The 17541-nt window shown below is 39.5% G+C and overlaps 3 protein-coding genes across 4 annotated transcripts in view; all 3 read left to right on the forward strand.

Annotated features, from left to right (window-relative positions):
• Positions 1–5390, forward strand: part of phkb (phosphorylase kinase, beta) — a 71485-nt gene extending 66095 nt beyond the window's left edge. The window contains exons 25-31 of the mRNA XM_008310740.3: positions 50–140; positions 1592–1797; positions 2338–2472; positions 2752–2881; positions 3546–3653; positions 3749–3889; positions 4141–5390. Coding sequence (XP_008308962.1) covers positions 50–140; positions 1592–1797; positions 2338–2472; positions 2752–2881; positions 3546–3653; positions 3749–3889; positions 4141–4278 — 949 coding nt within the window. The 3' untranslated portion in view covers positions 4279–5390. The remainder of the gene's footprint in view (positions 1–49; positions 141–1591; positions 1798–2337; positions 2473–2751; positions 2882–3545; positions 3654–3748; positions 3890–4140) is intronic.
• A 1382-nt stretch (positions 5391–6772) lies between these two features.
• LOC103379249 (para-nitrobenzyl esterase) lies at positions 6773–11477 on the forward strand. 2 transcript variants are annotated; one of them, XM_008310739.3, is made up of 11 exons: positions 6773–6895; positions 7676–7946; positions 8592–9015; positions 9286–9393; positions 9470–9654; positions 9836–10020; positions 10103–10161; positions 10456–10623; positions 10716–10929; positions 10963–10976; positions 11171–11477. In XM_008310739.3, the coding sequence occupies exons 2-11, from the start codon at positions 7683–7685 to the stop codon at positions 11311–11313; spliced, it is 1764 nt and encodes a 587-aa protein (XP_008308961.1). In that variant the 5' UTR covers positions 6773–6895; positions 7676–7682; the 3' UTR covers positions 11314–11477. The 2 variants fall into 2 exon arrangements, with proteins under 2 accessions (XP_008308961.1, XP_008308960.1); XM_008310738.3 differs by having other exon boundaries at positions 10716–10976.
• Positions 11478–12545: 1068 nt separating this feature from the next.
• Positions 12546–17541, forward strand: part of LOC103379256 (USP6 N-terminal-like protein) — a 13271-nt gene continuing 8275 nt past the window's right edge. The window contains exons 1-4 of the mRNA XM_025055874.1: positions 12546–13083; positions 15495–15568; positions 16709–16794; positions 16878–16917. Of these exons, the coding sequence (XP_024911642.1) occupies positions 15503–15568; positions 16709–16794; positions 16878–16917 (192 nt within the window). The 5' untranslated portion in view covers positions 12546–13083; positions 15495–15502. The remainder of the gene's footprint in view (positions 13084–15494; positions 15569–16708; positions 16795–16877; positions 16918–17541) is intronic.

Here is a 17541-nt window from a genome sequence, read left to right on the forward strand (position 1 = left end):
TCTGTGTCAAAAAAAAAAAAAAATGTTCTTTTGTCTTTTCGCCCACTAGGTCCGTTGTCCGTCTTGCCGCCAGTCTCTTAACTAAGCTAGTGGACAGCCTTGCCCCCAGTATTACTAGTGTATTAGTGCATGGGAAGCAGGTAAGTGGACGGGCAGAGAATGAGAACAGTTGGTCATTGTACAGAAACACAGATTTCAACATCAGGTTTGACGAGGACCACGGTGTTGATGTTCACTGATTTAAAGAACGTGCTCCTCGTGCTGTCATCCTATGGGAGGCGCTGCATGTGTCCGTGCCGCCCATCCCCGCTCATTACCACCGCGTGTGTATTTGCATAACATAACTAACGTGATTGAAGTGAGGCTGGCAGCATGAGATTTCTTATATTTTCCGTACCCGCGTTTATTCACTTGGCTTCACTTCCTTTAACCCCTAAGTGTGTAAAAAGATTGATACGTCGCTGTTTGATACACAAAAAGGTAACTGGAGGAGTTTTATTTTTAAAACCTAGTTCATCACATTATAATCATGCTTTCATTATATGTTAATATTGGCACAGGTACATTGATAACTGGTATAGTCAGTGTGACACTGTCAAAAAGAGAACCCACATTTTACCACCTTTAAATTTTTATCTTTCGTTTGTGTGTATATTTATTTAATGTAAAAAAAAAAACAATGAAACTATGGTGTCGTTTCCTGCATACGTGGATGTCTATATATGTATACGTATATATATACATATATATATATATGTATGTGTATATATATATATATATATATAGTGATTCGTGAATTTGTCTGATGCCCCTGCCTCAGTCCAGACTAACGCTGGATGAGTTTGAGTCGCATCATTTCCTGTCAAGTGTTATTCAGAGATTAGCCTCCTCTCCAGAGTGTTGGTTATCTCACCTCATTTTTACCCCTCTGAACAGTTTTAGGCATTTCATTACGCTCAAGTAGCTCAAGGTGTGAATCTGCATATAGATTGCCTTCCCGAGGGAATGCTCCTTTCAACATGATTGGAATGGCTGATTTAAAATTGGAGACGGCTGCGTTCCTCTGCTTACAATAACAGCGGGGGTGGGAGAGATGAGAGGTGCCACGCCACTCGCAGTCAATTCTGATTCAAATTTGGATGAAATTTAGCCTCGCAGTAGAAAAAACCCCAACTCTGCGTTCTCCTTGAATTCAAAGTGGTCGACTCCTCTGCGTTCTCCTTGAATTCAAAGTGGTTGACTCCAAACCCCCCACACCCCCGTCAGTGTCCAGGCTTTGTTTCGCTCACTCGTGGTTACATGTAAAGATGAACCACACATCGTCCCCTCATCAGCCTTCAGAGTGCTGAGGTGTCATTTTCATGAGATGACATTCAGAAGGAACAAAACACAAAAGAGCGGTCGTGGGACGTGTCATTTTTTATTTTTTTTCCCGCCGCTCACGTTTGAGAAAGGAGTCTTTCTTTCAGTGAAGGAACAAAGAGCCTTGTTAAAATCCTGTTTCCATAGAAAGTTTGGTGACTGCTCTCTAACTGTATGTGTGTGGTATGCATGTTTTTTCCCCCTCTGTGTGTGTGTGTGTGATCACCAGGTGACCCTCGGATTATTCGGCCACGAGGAGGAAGTCATTTCCAACCCTCTCTCACCAGGGGTGATTCAGGGCATCATCTACAGCAAGTGCTCCCCCCATGGCGGGGAGCGAGATGCCGCCCTACAGCAGGAGCTGGTCATTCACATTGGCTGGATCATCTCCAACAGCCCCGAGCTGTTCAGCGGCATGCTCAAGATCAGGATCGGGTACGAGAGGCTGTGGTTTGGTCCATGTAAAAACGCAGTTTCCCAAACTTTATTTTCTGGGGACCCATATTTTAAAAGTCACAAACCTTCACGACCCAAGTCAATAGACATTATTTGTAAACTCCTGGGAAACATGATAGAAGGCGACCCAAAAAAATTGATCTTGTGACCCACCTGAGAGTCGCGACCCAGTCTTTGGGAAACAATGATGTAGAGGGTCAGATCCTGTTCGTTGTTGGTTTTATCATTACATCTCGGACTTGGGGTCTGGAAGGTTTCAGGTTCGAGTCCACCAGCTGCCAAGTTGCCACTGAGGTGCTCTGAGCAAGGCACTGCTCCCCGGGTGCTTATGCTGCCCCCTGCTGACTGTGGTGATGGGTTAAAAGCAGACGTCGATGTGGAAAAGTTTTCTTAAACATATTTTAAGTATAAAAGAAAAAAAAAACAACAACAGAAAGAACATTTTTTAAAAAGAAAAAAAAAACAACAACAGAAAGATTTTTTTTAAAGTTAATCACTTTAATTTGTGTCCGTTCTAAGATGGATTGTCCAGGCCATGAAACATGAACTGAAGATCCGAGCAGGAGACATGCCGCCACAGGACATATACCAGCTCTCCCCCAGTGACATCAAGCAGCTGCTGCTGGACGTCCTGCAGACACAGCAGACCAGCAGGTAGTCTTTTAGCCCACCTTGACTGAATCAGGGTTTCTCATCACTGTCTAGCTGCTTCAGAGGAGGAGGAGGAGGAGGAGGAGGAGGAGGAGGAGTTCCGTCTTTAACCTGAAGCAATTATGTGCATTCTTTTTTTAAACGTATCTTTCTTCCTCCTTTCGGTGCCTTATCAGGTCTGTTGTCTCATCGTGTCCGATCTGATAAATATAAATCAGCTCAGCGGACGTGACTTTTATGCTTCGGTCTATAAGGATCACTTCAGCTCTCGTTTAACCCCAGGTCTTGGCTGAACAGGCGTCAGATTGATGGCTCTCTGAACAGAACGCCTCCAGGCTTTTATGACCGCGTGTGGCAGATTCTGGAGAGGACCCCCAACGGTCTCCTGGTGGCTGGGAATCATCTCCCACAGGTAGCTGCCTCCACTTCACAGTTCTCTCCTTCATCACCACTAATGGGAAACGTGTCATACAGCGCTGTACTGTACAACACTGAGGATGTGTTTTCAACACAAAATAACCTGGAAATATTACTAACGTTTAGCATCATAAATAGCGTCCTAGCGCAGACAAGACACAGACAAACGATTTGCAAATACATAATTATTTTCATACTAATTAGGTCAAATTAAACATGTTATATTTAATTTTTATTTTATATAAATATATATGTATATATGTGTGCATATGTATATATATATTTATATATGTATATATATACATATATATACATATATAAATATATATAAATATATACACATATATACTGTTCATATATAAATATATATAAATATATACACATATATACAGTTCATATATAAATACATATTTATATATTTATATATGTATATATATGTATATATATACATATATAAATATATATAAATATATACACATATATACAGTTCATATATAAATATATATAAACATATTTATATATTCATATATTGATATATTTATATATTTATATATTTATATATGTATATATGTATATGTACCGACATCTGTTTACCGTATGATAAAAATAGAAATCAGATAGACATTGACCACTGTCGGTCTCTAAATGTCCCTGTGCAGCAGCCCACACTGTCTGACATGACCATGTACGAGATGAACTTCTCGCTGCTGGTGGAGGACACTCTGAAGAACCTCGTCCTGCCGGAGTACAGACAACTCATAGTGGAGGTACGACGAGACACGACACCAACAAAGTACCACATATATGCAGTTACAAACAGATGTATACAGTGTGTCCTCTTGTGTCTGGACTTCGCGGCTAGTTGCTGATGGTGGTGTCCATCGTGCTGGAGAGAAACCCGGAGCTGGAGTTCAGCGACAAGGTGGATCTGGACCGACTGGTGAAGGAAGCCTTCAATGATTTCCAGAGGGACTGCAGTGTTTTTGAAGGAATAGAAAAACAGGTAGAGGACTATATATGGTGTCTCAGCTCCGGAGTACACACAGTAGGATTTAGCGACACCTAGTGGAGAGGTTTCATGCTGTAGTGAATGTCTGTTTTCAGCAACAACAACAATAAATAATAATACAAAATATGTATATTATATATTTGTATAAAATATATTATATATCACATATTTTGAAGAGCAGTTCCAGTAGTTTTGCATTGTATGAATCACAACATGTTTGTTTGTTTGTTTGTTTGTTCCTCCAGAACAATATGGAGGCCTTCTACAACACAGCACCACTGGGGAAGAGAGGCACCTCCAGCTACCTGGCCAAGGCTGTCATGATCCAGTTACTGCAAGGAGACGTCAGACCCTGCAGGGACGACCCGTGCACCGTCAGTTAGGTCCACAAAGCTCTTTGGCCCCAGACCCAATTCCTAAACTGTGTGATGGTCAATCATGGAGTGTCCTGTATGATTTTACAGTAAACCGTCCTCTGCTGAAGTTGCGACGTTTTTTTCAGGCTCTGAGCTGAGTTTTCATGTGTAGTACTTTCATGTTGATGTAGTTTGTACGAGGCCCAATAGAAAATACTGTCCAGATCAAAGTGGTATCACTTTAGTTTAATTTATATTTGATTGTTTGGAGTGTGTGTTTTTTTTTTATATAGTTCTGCATTCCCAGTATTCACCTAACTGATTATCATTCATCATCTCCAGTTTAATCCATTTGATTTTTTGGTTCCACCTCCTACTCCTACAGATTTGCATGAATTATGTTGCAGAGCCACTGGTAGAATTTTGTCAGCAGAACTCAGAACTTTACATTCAGGCTATTATCTTGCACTCTTGTAGTTTTTTTTTTTTTAGACAGTAGCAATTATGGAAAATGATGGTAATTGTGCTTCTGGTTTGGCTCGACATGAAAACTGAACACAGTACAACAAAAGCCAGAAAGAAAAAAACCAAGTTGGGCAAAACAAACCATAAGTCATAACTGCTGGCACTAGTGATGAAGTTTTCTTCTTAGCTGCATGTTTTTGCAGTAGAATGTAAAAAACACTGGACAAAATAAGGGATGTTTCATTATACAGAGACAATACTATTTAAAATATATTATAGGAAATACACACACGTACACAGTGAAGTATTCATACTGCGTCAGGTAAACCCTGTAACGTGACAGCAGCTGCTGTTTGTCATAGGTGTCAGACTATATATATATATATAAACAAACAAAAAACAAACATTTGTGAGAGGCAGTTTTTTTACCCATCTGCATGACAAATAACTGTGATTCATCTTCTGCCAGGTAATGGATTTTGTTGATTTAGTGCAGCCGTAGAAACTACTGTCAGTCCTGTGTAGACGTGACGACACTCTGTATTTAAATCACTGTGATGAATCTGCTGCAGTAACGTTTGCCTGCGTCTTCGTGCTGTCTCCTGTTTTGTCATTCAAAACAAGTTTTTTTTTCTTTCCCCCCTGTCAAATAAAGACACCGTGGAGCTCTGTGACTATCTGACGCTTTTATTACTTTAAGATAATGTCATTGTAACTGTGTAAACGAGCACGTGCTGCCATGGAATCTCACTCATTATCTTACAGTTCGTCTGACAGTCAGATACAGATATGTAATTAATTCACATGTGGCAAAGACGCCTTGTTCTTTGGCCCAAGCTGCAGTGGAAATGAAGCATGACCGTGGCGGCCCTGAGGGGGGACGTACTTGGCATTCGTATCAGATCCTACCAGTTACACCCACTTACGTTGCTCAAAACAAGTATCTGTGTGTGTGTGTGTGTGTGTGTGTATTCCACTGCCACAGCTGTTTGTGCTGCCAGAGAGAACCGGAGGAGAAGATAAACGCTGTCTGCCTGAAACCCAGTTTATTTAAGTCACACTGTACAAAGCAGATTCAGCCTGTCGTTGTCGTTATAAATCTCTTTCTCACCAGGAAAATCCAATTATATTTTTTCCCCCTCATGATTGTGTTAGATATTTTCAAACAGAGGTTAATTAATTCCTTTTATAAATGTTTTTAGTCAACATCTTTGTATGCAACCTTTAAAATTCAACTGGGTAGAGTGTAGCAACATCTAGTGGACACGTTGGCCAAATATCTATATGTCCTCGTTCTTGCAGAAGATCATTTGATAACGTATGAGTCTTATGAGGACATAGAGAAACCCTGCTCCTGATGGAAGAGCTCCTTCAGGCAAAATAAAAATAAAATAAAATAATTCATCCACGTGTTTATTATCAAAGTTATAAAAAAAGGTTACACAATCTAACTTAAAGGATAATATAATTTAGTTTCAAAAAGAAAAAAAAATAATTTTGGACGTTATGTCTTATCCGTCCCACTAGGGTTCGCCAGAAGTTCAGAAATGAACGTGGTCCAAAAATGATTGGAACATTCTCAGCTCGTAACAGTGAGCTCTTCAATACAAGGTTAAGACAATACTGTTAAATTCAAATAAGTTAAATTCAAAACCATATAATGATCAATTTGAGACGTCAAGTCTAATTTTCAAGTATACGTCACTGAATTTGATGTGTATGCAAACGAGGTTCTACATTTGAATCAAGAATAGTGTAGTTCTAAAGGGGTGTCGTTTTTTCCATTTCTGTATAAATGGCGAACTCTAGTGGGAAAAATATGCTACTACAAATGTTTTTGTGTTTTATTGTTATTAAAACTATTAATATTAATTCTACTAATACATCTTTTTTTCTGTCAACTTGACAACCGTAAGTATGTGTTGTTTTACGCCAAATGAGGCTTAAATAAAAACGTTAATTAAGTTAATTTAGCAACAAACACACAAAATGATAGCAAACGTTTAGCAAGCGTGGAATATCCACTCGTGTACTGTCTCTTTAAATGTGTGACGTAGGAGGAGGAGGGCGGAGACATGCGTTTTGTCCTCTCCACCCTGAGGGAGCTCGGCTGAAGTGCGTCAAGTTTGACAGTCAAGTTTTGTTGCTTCGTGTGAGACTAAAATGTTGACGGGATATGGTGAGTGAAATTAAAACATCTCTCAGTGTTTGTTTCTGTGTTGTCTGTGCGCGAGAGACGAAGTTAAAGGTAAAAAAAAAGTCAATGTAGTTGAGGTTAAAGTCGGATAAAACTCTTAGCCTCTGCAGGAAAACATGACAGTCAACAAAACAACGAGAGGAGCCGTAACAAAAGATGTTGTTTTTTTATTTTTTAATTACTATTTTTTATTTGTGTATTATTTATGATTTTACATATTGTTTTTATTATCCTATTGTTTTACTATTGTATTTTTATTTACATATTTGGACTCTTTAGGCCTTTTTTATGGTCTGCATTGTTATTGTACCACGAAGATACAACGAAACTGAGCCTCTGCTTTTAACCCATCATTAGGGGAGCAGTAGCAAGGTGATGATTGTGGGTTTTATAAAAAAAATATATTATTATTGGTACAAAAACTGTAGCAACAACTTTGATTTTCTCAGTAAATAAGTATCAGTATTGTCCTCTGGCATTTCCTGTCTGTCATATCCACATATTGTTATGTTTTTTCTGCTTACTTTTAGTTTTGAACCACTTAACACCAGGTTGTACAAGTTGTAATCTTAATACTGAATAATAAAAAGTAAAATAAAACCATACATAGTTAAAAAAAATAAAACATAAAACTGCAGTTCAAGTAGGGGTTCAAGTGTGGTTACATAACCTGTTAAAACAACATACACAGACACATGTCTTTCCTTGTTGCACCTGTTTGTTTGGTGGCAAATAGTTTTGGTTTTTGTGTGTGTTTTAAAGAGCGGAGATGAATGAGGACGGATTTGTGGTCCCTGCGAGGACCGAGTACAGGTACCTCGTTCAGGATGAGGATGAGGACAATGTGCAGTACGTCCGTCACAGACAGTATATAAGTCCTTTCGTGGTGCTGTCCAGACGCTGTATCTTCTTCATTTGTCTTGGTGTTGTTACCCTGCTGGCTCTAGCAGCCTACCTGGCCTACGTGGCTAAGACTCTGCCGTCAGGTCTTGTCCAGGTGGTGACCGATTGTGGAGAGTTCAGGGGAAGATATGTGAGTACAGATCGTCACACAGTCTTCCCTATTTATTATATAACTCATACTGATTGCATTGTTTTTTTGTTTTTTTTTTTTTTTCAAATGCAAAATGTAGTTCCATCCATTGCCACTAGTCAATCACAAGGTCAACGCATGGAGACAAAATTAAAGGCTTACAATTAGGGATGTCCGATAATATCGGCCGACCGATATTATCAACCCGATATTATCTTAACTATTAAATATCTGTAAGAATCATTATCGGTATTTCATCCGTTAATGAAAACCTGATAACGCAATGCCCGAGTTTCGTCAAATGACATGTGCCCTAAAAATAGTTTTGGTGAAAAATGGCTGAATATGAAAGTGAAACTCACTAGGTGGCAGTATTGCAGCTTATTTGGTTAATTTATTTTAATTGATTGTATGCAGAATGCTGGTGCCAACAACTCAATACAGTGGTTAGTACAGATACATAAATAAATATTATCAGGCCTATAACGGTATCGGTTGATAATAGAATCCAAAATTGTTATATAATAATAATATCGGATATTGTCAAAAAGTTAATATCGGACATCACTACTTACAATAAATAGTTCAAACTCAGACATTTTGCTCTTTCAGTTTTGTTGTAATTGTAATTTTTTTTTTTTTTAGAAAAATGGAGCCTACTCCTTTAAAGGTATGCCCTACGCTGATCCGCCGATCGGCGTTCTGCGTTGGGCCCCACCAGAGGCACCAACGACCTGTAAGAGCACGGTGACTGACGCAGGCCGCTTCGGCAGTATATGTCCTCAGGTACGCCCGGTTTCGGGCACGGCCAAGATGATTGGCAGGGAGGACTGCCTCTTCATCAACGTGTGGTCACCAACACTGAAGGCTGACGCTAAGCTACCTGTCATGGTGTGGATCCACGGAGGACACCTGCACACGCTCAGCGGTGGAGAGGAGGGCTACTCGCCCACAGAGAAGCTCGCTGCCGACACGGGAGTCGTTTACGTCAGCTTCAATTATAGACTCAACGCTTTGGGCTTCCTGGCACTGGAGATACTGAGAGAGGGTTCTTCAACAAACACCTCAGGTCTGTCAGAAAAAACTGTACATGACGTGTTTAACCTGCTGGATATCAAGAGTCCTCCAAATAAAATAGGAGGATATGCAACATAATAATAACAAAAATATATCATATTTCCTGGTCAGTTCCAGTGAGCAGGTGTAGTTTCTGTTGAGAAATGGGACACCGGACTGTCTGTTGTCCCAATTTTCTTCTGTTTCTGATTTAGAAACAAGGTCAGGTCTTACAGTATCCGTTTCTAACTGATCTACTTCTTCCGTCCTTGCTCACACACAGGGAATTATGGAATCTTAGACCAGATTGCAGCACTCAAGTGGGTCCAGAAGAACATCCACGAATTTGGAGGAGACCCTGGGAAAGTCACCGTGTTTGGACAGAGCTCAGGTATAAAAAAACAAGTGAACAAATGTTGTCTAATTTTCTAAACTTAATTGTTTTGTTTTTTTTTGATGAACCTCAGTGTTGACCTTGATGACATCACCACTGGCAAAGGGTCTCTTCCATGCAGCGGTGGACATGAGCGGCCCGTTCATTCACAATGTGACGCTGAAACAGGCCGAGTCCAACAACCTTGTCTTCCAGAAAAAGACCGGCTGCAAAGACGTGAAGTGTCTCAGGGATCTCTCGGTCAAACAGATCCTACAGGTTGGAAAAAAAAAAGTTTGTTGTTTGTGAGCTAATCTGTACAAACGAGTCAAAGTACCCAAGCCTAGACTGTGTACTTTATACTAGTAGTTATACTACAGTCGAAAACTTTACCTCCTCCTCTGTCGACCTAATATTCTAACAGGTAATTAAAGATAATAATAGATAACTGCTCTTATAGGACTATCCACCGTTGGCAGCAGATGACATGACAGCCCTTCCCACCAGAGGGCGTTTCCTTAACCCGTTGACAGTGATTGACGGCGTTGTCCTAAAAACGTCACCTTTTGAGGTCTGGGAGAGAAAGGAAGGCTTCAGCGACGTCCCGTTCCTTGTGGGGACAACGGAGCAGGAGGCAGACTACAGGTCAGAGGTCATTTAGTTTAGTTTAGTTTTTTTTTTAAACACTGCGAGATGTTATTTACTAAGTGTTGTCTCTTTGTCCTAGACCTCACGCTGAAAACATCTCCATCTGGATGTGGGAGGACTACAGGTGGTTTGTGAGAGGTGACAAAAAGTTCTGGGTCTATGAGGGTCATTAATTATAAATATAATATTATTTAAATTATTAAATAATTGTATTTAAATATAAATAAAAATAAGGCAAAAAAACAAACAAAACAAAAAACTAAAACGCCAGAACTACACAAACTGACTATTTAAGGACTGTGCAATCGATTTAATAACCACAAGCAATAAATTAAAAGCAAATTGCACAAGTGCTGCAGTACCTTCTTTGGCCGTTAGGAGGCATCATGTAACATTTTCAGTGTGTATTTTCTCTGCCTTCACTTAACACAGAAAAACTTCAGTCCTTCAGTGAGAATCTAACCAGAGATGCTCTGGACCTGTACCCGAGCTCAGTGCTGTGTCCCACCAAGGACCGCTGCCCAGAGAGGGCCTACACCACCATGGTGTCCGACATCAGGGTCACCTGTCCCAATAATGAGCTGACTCTCAGAGCTGCAGGTAACCTGTGATTGGTGGTGGAGTCTCAGCAGCAGCTGTGTTGGTGTTGGCGTTGACTAACCCTGTCTGATTCTCAACGCTCCCGCCCGCAGCTGCACTGAGCAGCCCCGTGTACCGCTACGTTGTGAAACACACTCCGTCTGCGGCGGTGAGCGTTTCTGCTGGTCTGCTGCAGTTCCCCAGCCGCTTCTCCTTCCACGGTCTGGACGCCATAGCCTTCTTTGGAGGACTGGAGTTTGTCCTGGGAAAGCCTCCGTCTGATGAGGACAAGAGCTTCCAGAGTGTAATCACTCAGCACCTTGTGGGCTTCCAGAGTGTAATCACTCAGCACCTTGTGGACTTCGCCAAAACAGGTGAGAAAAAAAAACAAAACAAACAAACAAACGATGTTCTTTATTTGATTTCCTTTGTCTGAGAGAAATAAAATATATAAATATATTTGAGTTATTGGTGACTCGTGTTTGTCGTCAGTCAGGTGATGTGTTTACTGTCTGTGATTTCATTCAAATATTTAACATTTAACACCTACACATCGTCTGTCTTACAGGTAGGATGGAAGAGACTTGGCCTGAGTTCCCAGCAGCCACAGCTCTCCTGTCCAACAATCTCTCTTTGGTCCAGAATTATTCTAGAGCACAGTGTGATCTGTGGAAGCCAAGTGGCCTCTTTGCCTACGCCTGGGTAAACTAAGCGAGTATTGAACTGTTTTTTTGTTTGTTTGTTTGTGTGTTTTTGTATCTTAAAATGGGTATATTTAAACAGGTTTGAAAATCAGGAAATGAAATAATGTTGTGTTTTTATTATTGGCTGAAATAACAAATTATTTTGACATTTCCTGTCATTTGTATTGGCTATTGATAACAAATTATTTTGACATTTCCTGTTGTTTGTATTGGCAGTCTAAACAAGAGGTAATGAATAAAATCCATATAAAGTAATTTTAAACAAATATATTCATCACATGAATCAGGGAGATAAATACACTGGTTGAATGGAGGTAAATGAGCCACAGACACAGGCTAATATGATTGGTCAGTAGGTAAAACATAACGTGAATAGGTTTAACTGTGTATTTGTTTAATGTTTCTTATCACTATATGTCTGTGAGACAGTAAACACTGTGTAATCCATGGATAAAATCACAATTTATACAGGCTGTTTGGCTGTTAACACGTGTGACTAAATGTGTGATGTTGTTAGATATTTTTGGAAACCTGTGAGTCACCCTGAAAGATATAATTGTGTGAAATAATTATTTTTCTTATGCACTCATCCACCATCTATGTCCTTTGCACTTTTTCTTTTTTCTTTTTAAACCTATGTTACATATAAGTGTGAGTTCAGCTGCCTGAACATTTTTATACCAAATATTTTTTCTTTTGAGTCTGTTGTTATTTTTGCTTTGTTCCGTCCTTTTGTGAATCACTTGCACTTAATTGTTTTATATATTCAATAAAAGAAAATCACATCATCATTTGACTTGGTATTTCTATCATATTGTGCTGTTGTCTTGAAATTGCAATAGACGTTTAATGTCCCTTTAAATAAATGTTCATATTTCTACTATAAAGTTAAATATATTTTGGCTTTAATCCATCAGACAGTCAATGAATGAATACAGATTTTTACACAATGTTTGAAGAAATGGGTTTTTATTTAAGCAGCGGACAAATATTGATGGACAGTGTATGAAAAATGTACTAAAATTTAGTTAATATTAACAAAAAAATTAAATTGAAAAAAATATTCTTAATTATCTTTTCAATAATCTAATAAAAGTCCAATAATATGAGTCAGAACACAACGAAACATCTGTTTTGTTTTTGTTGCGTGTGCCTGCGCTAATTTAACTCACCAGTAGATGGCGGCACTTCGTAACACTGTTGTGCCTACACTGATTTTTTTTTTTTTTTTTAATGCATTTTTTAAAACCTATTCTTTTCTAATCAGGCGCATTAAAGGGCAGGCAGTCTTAATAAGGACCAAACCGGATACTAATGACAACAAAACGACCTCCTGGTCTCTGGAGGATCAGGTACAGGTTCAGGTTCAGATCTAGGTCCAGGTCTACTCCTGCACAGCTGTAGTCAACGCCGTGTCCTAACAAGGATAGCTGATCTCGCGGGTGCCTGTGTAGTACCAGGACTCATGCTGTACCGCGGAGAGGTTCTGTGTCTTTAAGGCCGGACCTGACGGCCCTCTCTCGGCTGACGACTGCCACGGTGCGGCGCCTGTTCATTGCCCGGATCCTCAAACCCGCTTTGTGCATTTAGGAGCGTGGACTGATGCGTGTCTGTCGGTACATGCGCTGTTTATGGTTAACGATGCAGTGACGGAGAAGAAAAGGCTTTGTTTTGTCCGCCGGTGGTTCGTGCTGTTGGAGCTGCACTTTTACTGGAGAATGCCAGGAGGAGCCATAGCTACGTTGCCGCACCGATAGCGCTGAAATACGCAAACACGGTAATATATATTTTTATTTCATACACTCTCAGGTTTCCTGCTGTCTGCTGCTGTTGTTTGATAATCACCGATTAGTTGATCGACTCTAATACTGGCAGCGTGTGTGTGTGTGTGTGTGGGAATGTCACGTCATCGGCGTCATGGTTCTGTCTCTCCTCATCAGGCTGAGGGTTTGTTTACCCGAGAAAATAAACGTGTCTAAATCCCGTCAGTGGGTCGACGGGGTCTGGAGACGTTGGGGGGCAACGTCGTGCTCTAGGGCACAAGGGCAGTTTGAGCATCCGTGTGATGGAGTCCATGAAGATGGTCGATTATTTTCTGACCCTTAATGACACCAATATGGTTTAATATTGTGCTCTAATACACCTTCACATAAAACGGTGATTCTTAAATGGTGGTTTGCGACCCAAAGGTTAACACCTGTTTTCACGCAGCTAAAGGGTTAGTGCCAATTAAAGTGTGTTTCTCAGTGGAACAAACACATATTTCTTCAATATATATATTGATTATTTTGACTAAAGAAAAAAAAATATCATAATGTATTTATATATAAATATTGTATCATATCTGTCAGTATTAGTTTTAATGACAGTTTATGGTCTGGTAGAGAATCCTGATGTAGAACAAATATTTCTGTAAAGTTCATGTTGGTGAAATGCTGAGGAACAGAAACGGGCACGTGTCATGTGACCCAGTTTGTGTTGGATGTGAGGCACAGCCCTACACTGCTTCACCTCAGGGATTTCTGCTCTGTATTTGATGATGCGAAATACTTAAATTCTGCAATTTTTAATTTTTAATAAAATTTAAAAAAAATACGTAGAGTCATATTAAAAATGCATCTTTAACACAGCTCAGTGGAAAATTTATTTTTATGTACTTTTTTTTCTTTTTTATCATGATGGCAGAGGAGACACTGCCCCCTGCCTGTCTCTGACTGTAGTGATGTGTCTGCGGATGTAAGGAGTGTTTTCTCTCTCCCTGAACTTCTCCAGTCATGGTCCACATTTACTCAGAGCTAAATACAGAACCTAGAGGAGCTGTAAAAGTTCATATGGACCGACCAACGTATAGTCATAAAAAAACAGTTTTCTTTTCCCTCCGTCTTTTAATTACACCCCTGAAAGTCTGACTGGAGACGACCAGAACCCACCTCTCAAACTCTGTAAATGGAGTTTGTTTAATGAAGTCATGACTTCAAACCATGTGCACGGGCCGACCCTCATTATAAATCATCCAATGTGTCTGTGTGTGTGTGTGTGTGTGTGTGTAACTTCTTAGAGAAAACGACTAACTTCCAGGGCTGTCAGACCTCCTGTCAGGTCGAGCCAGGTCTGCTCTCCCGGTTCGGGGCCTCCACCCTTCTCACTGGGCCCTCAGCCAACGCTCCCTCTGTGATTTAGTGCTCTGACCACATGCAGGCGCTGCCATATCCTTCAGATGACGGCTCGTGTTTAAAGCTCCTGTAAGGCATTAACCTTTCTGCCGGAGCCTCTGCAAACTGTTGGTCTCGGCTGCAGCTGAGCTGATCAAAAGCTCTGTTTGAAAAAAAAAAAGCTTCTACCACGACTTTAAATGCGCTGTTAAAACGTTGGCGGACACAGTTGATGTTCAGAGTGAACGGAAATTTGGAAAAGAGACTTTGGGATTTGATTAGAAAATGTCAACGTACCAAGGCTTTGGATTGGTGAAGCTCAAAAGTGAAAGCTCTAGAATTCAGACGCTTCTGGAGAACAGTGGGTGAGAGAGTTTTTTTTAAAACAAAATTGTTGTAGTAGTTGTAGTACGTTTTGTTGCATTTCTGTCTATAAATGAAATAGTCAGATGGATGGATGGGAATTTACAGTGGACTAAGATGAGACTGAGAGTGAAGTGAAGTGAATGTGATATTTAGTCATAATGTTTATTGTATTTTTAGAAGTGACTATCTATTAACTATCTATTAATAAAGTGCTTTCTATCTATCTATCCATCCATCTATCCATCCATCTATCCATCCATCCATCTATCTGTCAAGATGCTGAAAGTATTTTAAAACTGTTTTGAACGACTGTTTTGTCTCAACCAGTTACTGACTGTTAGGACGTCTTAAATTTTTCTGATATAGAAATGATGTATTTCCTGCCACTCAGGTGTTAGCTTCCCCCTCAGCACCGGTTAGCTAGCAGAATGCTGACATTCCAGTCGTAGTCATAGTAATCAACTAATCTGATCTGATGTGTTCACTTTTAAATCCATCAATGAGCTGCTATACGAAACACAAATCATCTGGAGATATGACGTATGACGTATGTTTAATTCAGTGTAGCAGCACGGCCCACTGGTCCAGCCCACTGATCCAGCCCACATGGAACTGTATCGGTTTTACTTGTTCATGCCAAATTGTTTTTCCACTCTTTTTTTTTTTACAGTCACTGACATGAAGAAAGACATCGAGACTCTGATTGCAGAAGAACGTGCTGAGATCATCCTGAAATATGCGACTGTGAGTAAATCATTCAGATTCAGGTCAAATCTATTACCTTTATTTCACCTTTAAAAAAATAAATAAAATAAAAACGACTTATATTAATTTTGATTCTGACTTTTAACAAACACGTCCCTTGTATTTTTTGTGATATAATATTTTAATTGTGTGGTAATTGTAACGAGTCAGGACAAGGATTAACCACCGTTCCTGTTTTTTTATTCTTTTTTTTTTGTATTTCTGTAGGAGTTGAAGTAACTCGTCATGTACTTTGTGTTGTAGTTATAAAAGCAACAAAAATGCTGAGAAACGTGTGTGGGTGTGAACGTGTGGGTGATGGAAGGTGAATGTTCCTGCACAGTGCAATAATAACACAGTTGAATAACTGTATTAACATCAGGTGTTCAGATTTCTCCTTCATTCATATATTATTCATATTCACATATATATATATATATATACACACATATGTATATATATATGTATATATGTGTTTATATATATGTATGTGTACATATATGTATATATGTATGTATATGTGTATGTATATATGTATATATGTATGTATATATGTATATATATGTTTATACATATATATACATATGTATATTTATGTATATGTGTATACATATATATGTATATATATATACACGTATATATGTAAAATAAATATATATATATATAAGTATATATATAAAAATATATATTTGTATAAATATGTGTATATATATATATATATATATATATATATACCTTCATGGAAAACTCAAGAGTGGTAGCTGGGATGATGCAGAGTTGAGGGCTGAGGTGGGGGGGGGGGGGGGGGGGGGGGGGGGGGGGGGTGGTGTTGGTGATGGTGTCAGTCTGAGGTTAAATTTAGCTCGACAGCTTTTAGCACAGAAGATGGTGTTGATGTACTGCAGAGGGGTTCAGGTTAGCAGGAGCCACAGCTCTGACACACTCGGCTGCCGTTGACTCGTGTCCACGGTCCACAGATCAGGTGTCCAGACCAACATGGAGTCGTAACTTAATATTAATCCTGGTTCTTAAAATCACAGATTTACACCATTTTATTGTTTTTTTTTTGTTTTTTTTTTGCGTCTTTGGTCTGACAATAAAAACCCTTGTAAATCGAAGTGTGTGTGTCTGTATTTCCAGGGCAGGCAGGGCGGCGTGGAGATCGACCCCTGGGAAGATGCTGACTACAGCGTCTACAAAGTCACCGATCGTTTTGGCTTCATGCAGTGAGTTCCGTCTCGTGTTAAGTTCAGTGTCTGAATAGTTTCTAAAACCGTGCAGTGATCTGATGTGTTTATTTTCTAACCAGTGAGGAAGAACTGCCAGCCCCGACAGCACATGAGGACAAGGTAAATAAACCAACATATGAGAAGTTAAAAAAAAAAAAAAGAATTCAAAATGGGCCTGATTAAGGCTACATGACATCGGAGCTAATGAGCTAATAAATCTGAAATTGACGTTTCATTAGCGTCTGTATATATTTGTATAGATTCTCATTCATAATGTTTGTATTTACCATAATTTCCAGACTATAAGTCACTCCGCCGTATAAGTCGCACCAGCCAGCTAGAGTGCCCTCTAGTGGTTGTCAGTGTGAAAATAACGAACATGTGAAATTATATAATTTAATATATAAGTCACAAACCCAGCCAAAGGATGAAAAAAAAGTGTGACTTAGTCCGAAAAATATGATATCTTCCAGTTGTTAATTGAAGTTCATTTCCTTCTTCCATCCTTTTAGCCCAGGGGTCTCAAACTAAAAATAAAATTCAAAAATTGCCTAAAGGGCCAAATTAAATTATGTCTAACATCTGGGCCTGATGTGTGGGGGTTTCATGGGTCAGAAGTGGCCCCCAAGCCGGGACTTTGGAACCCCTGTTTTTGTCCATTCAGGTTCAAATTCCATATCCATTTTCAGGATTTTCTTGATTCTTTCCAGTTTTTTGGTTTTGTTTATAAAACATTAATGCTTG

Source organism: Cynoglossus semilaevis, chromosome 5 (assembly GCF_000523025.1).
Source record: "Cynoglossus semilaevis isolate Cse_v1.0 chromosome 5, Cse_v1.0, whole genome shotgun sequence".
NCBI classification, from domain to species: domain Eukaryota; kingdom Metazoa; phylum Chordata; class Actinopteri; order Pleuronectiformes; family Cynoglossidae; genus Cynoglossus; species Cynoglossus semilaevis.

Bases quoted from the DNA above. Each gene is read 5' to 3' on its own strand.
- LOC103379249 (XM_008310738.3), top strand. From the start codon at position 7,683: ATGAATGAGGACGGATTTGTGGTCCCTGCGAGGACCGAGTACAGGTAC. The intron at 7,947-8,591 runs GTGAGTACAGAT...TTTTTTTTTTAG, and splicing joins GAGAGTTCAGGGGAAGATAT to AAAAATGGAGCCTACTCCTT. The intron at 10,624-10,715 runs GTAACCTGTGAT...TCCCGCCCGCAG, and splicing joins GCTGACTCTCAGAGCTGCAG to CTGCACTGAGCAGCCCCGTG.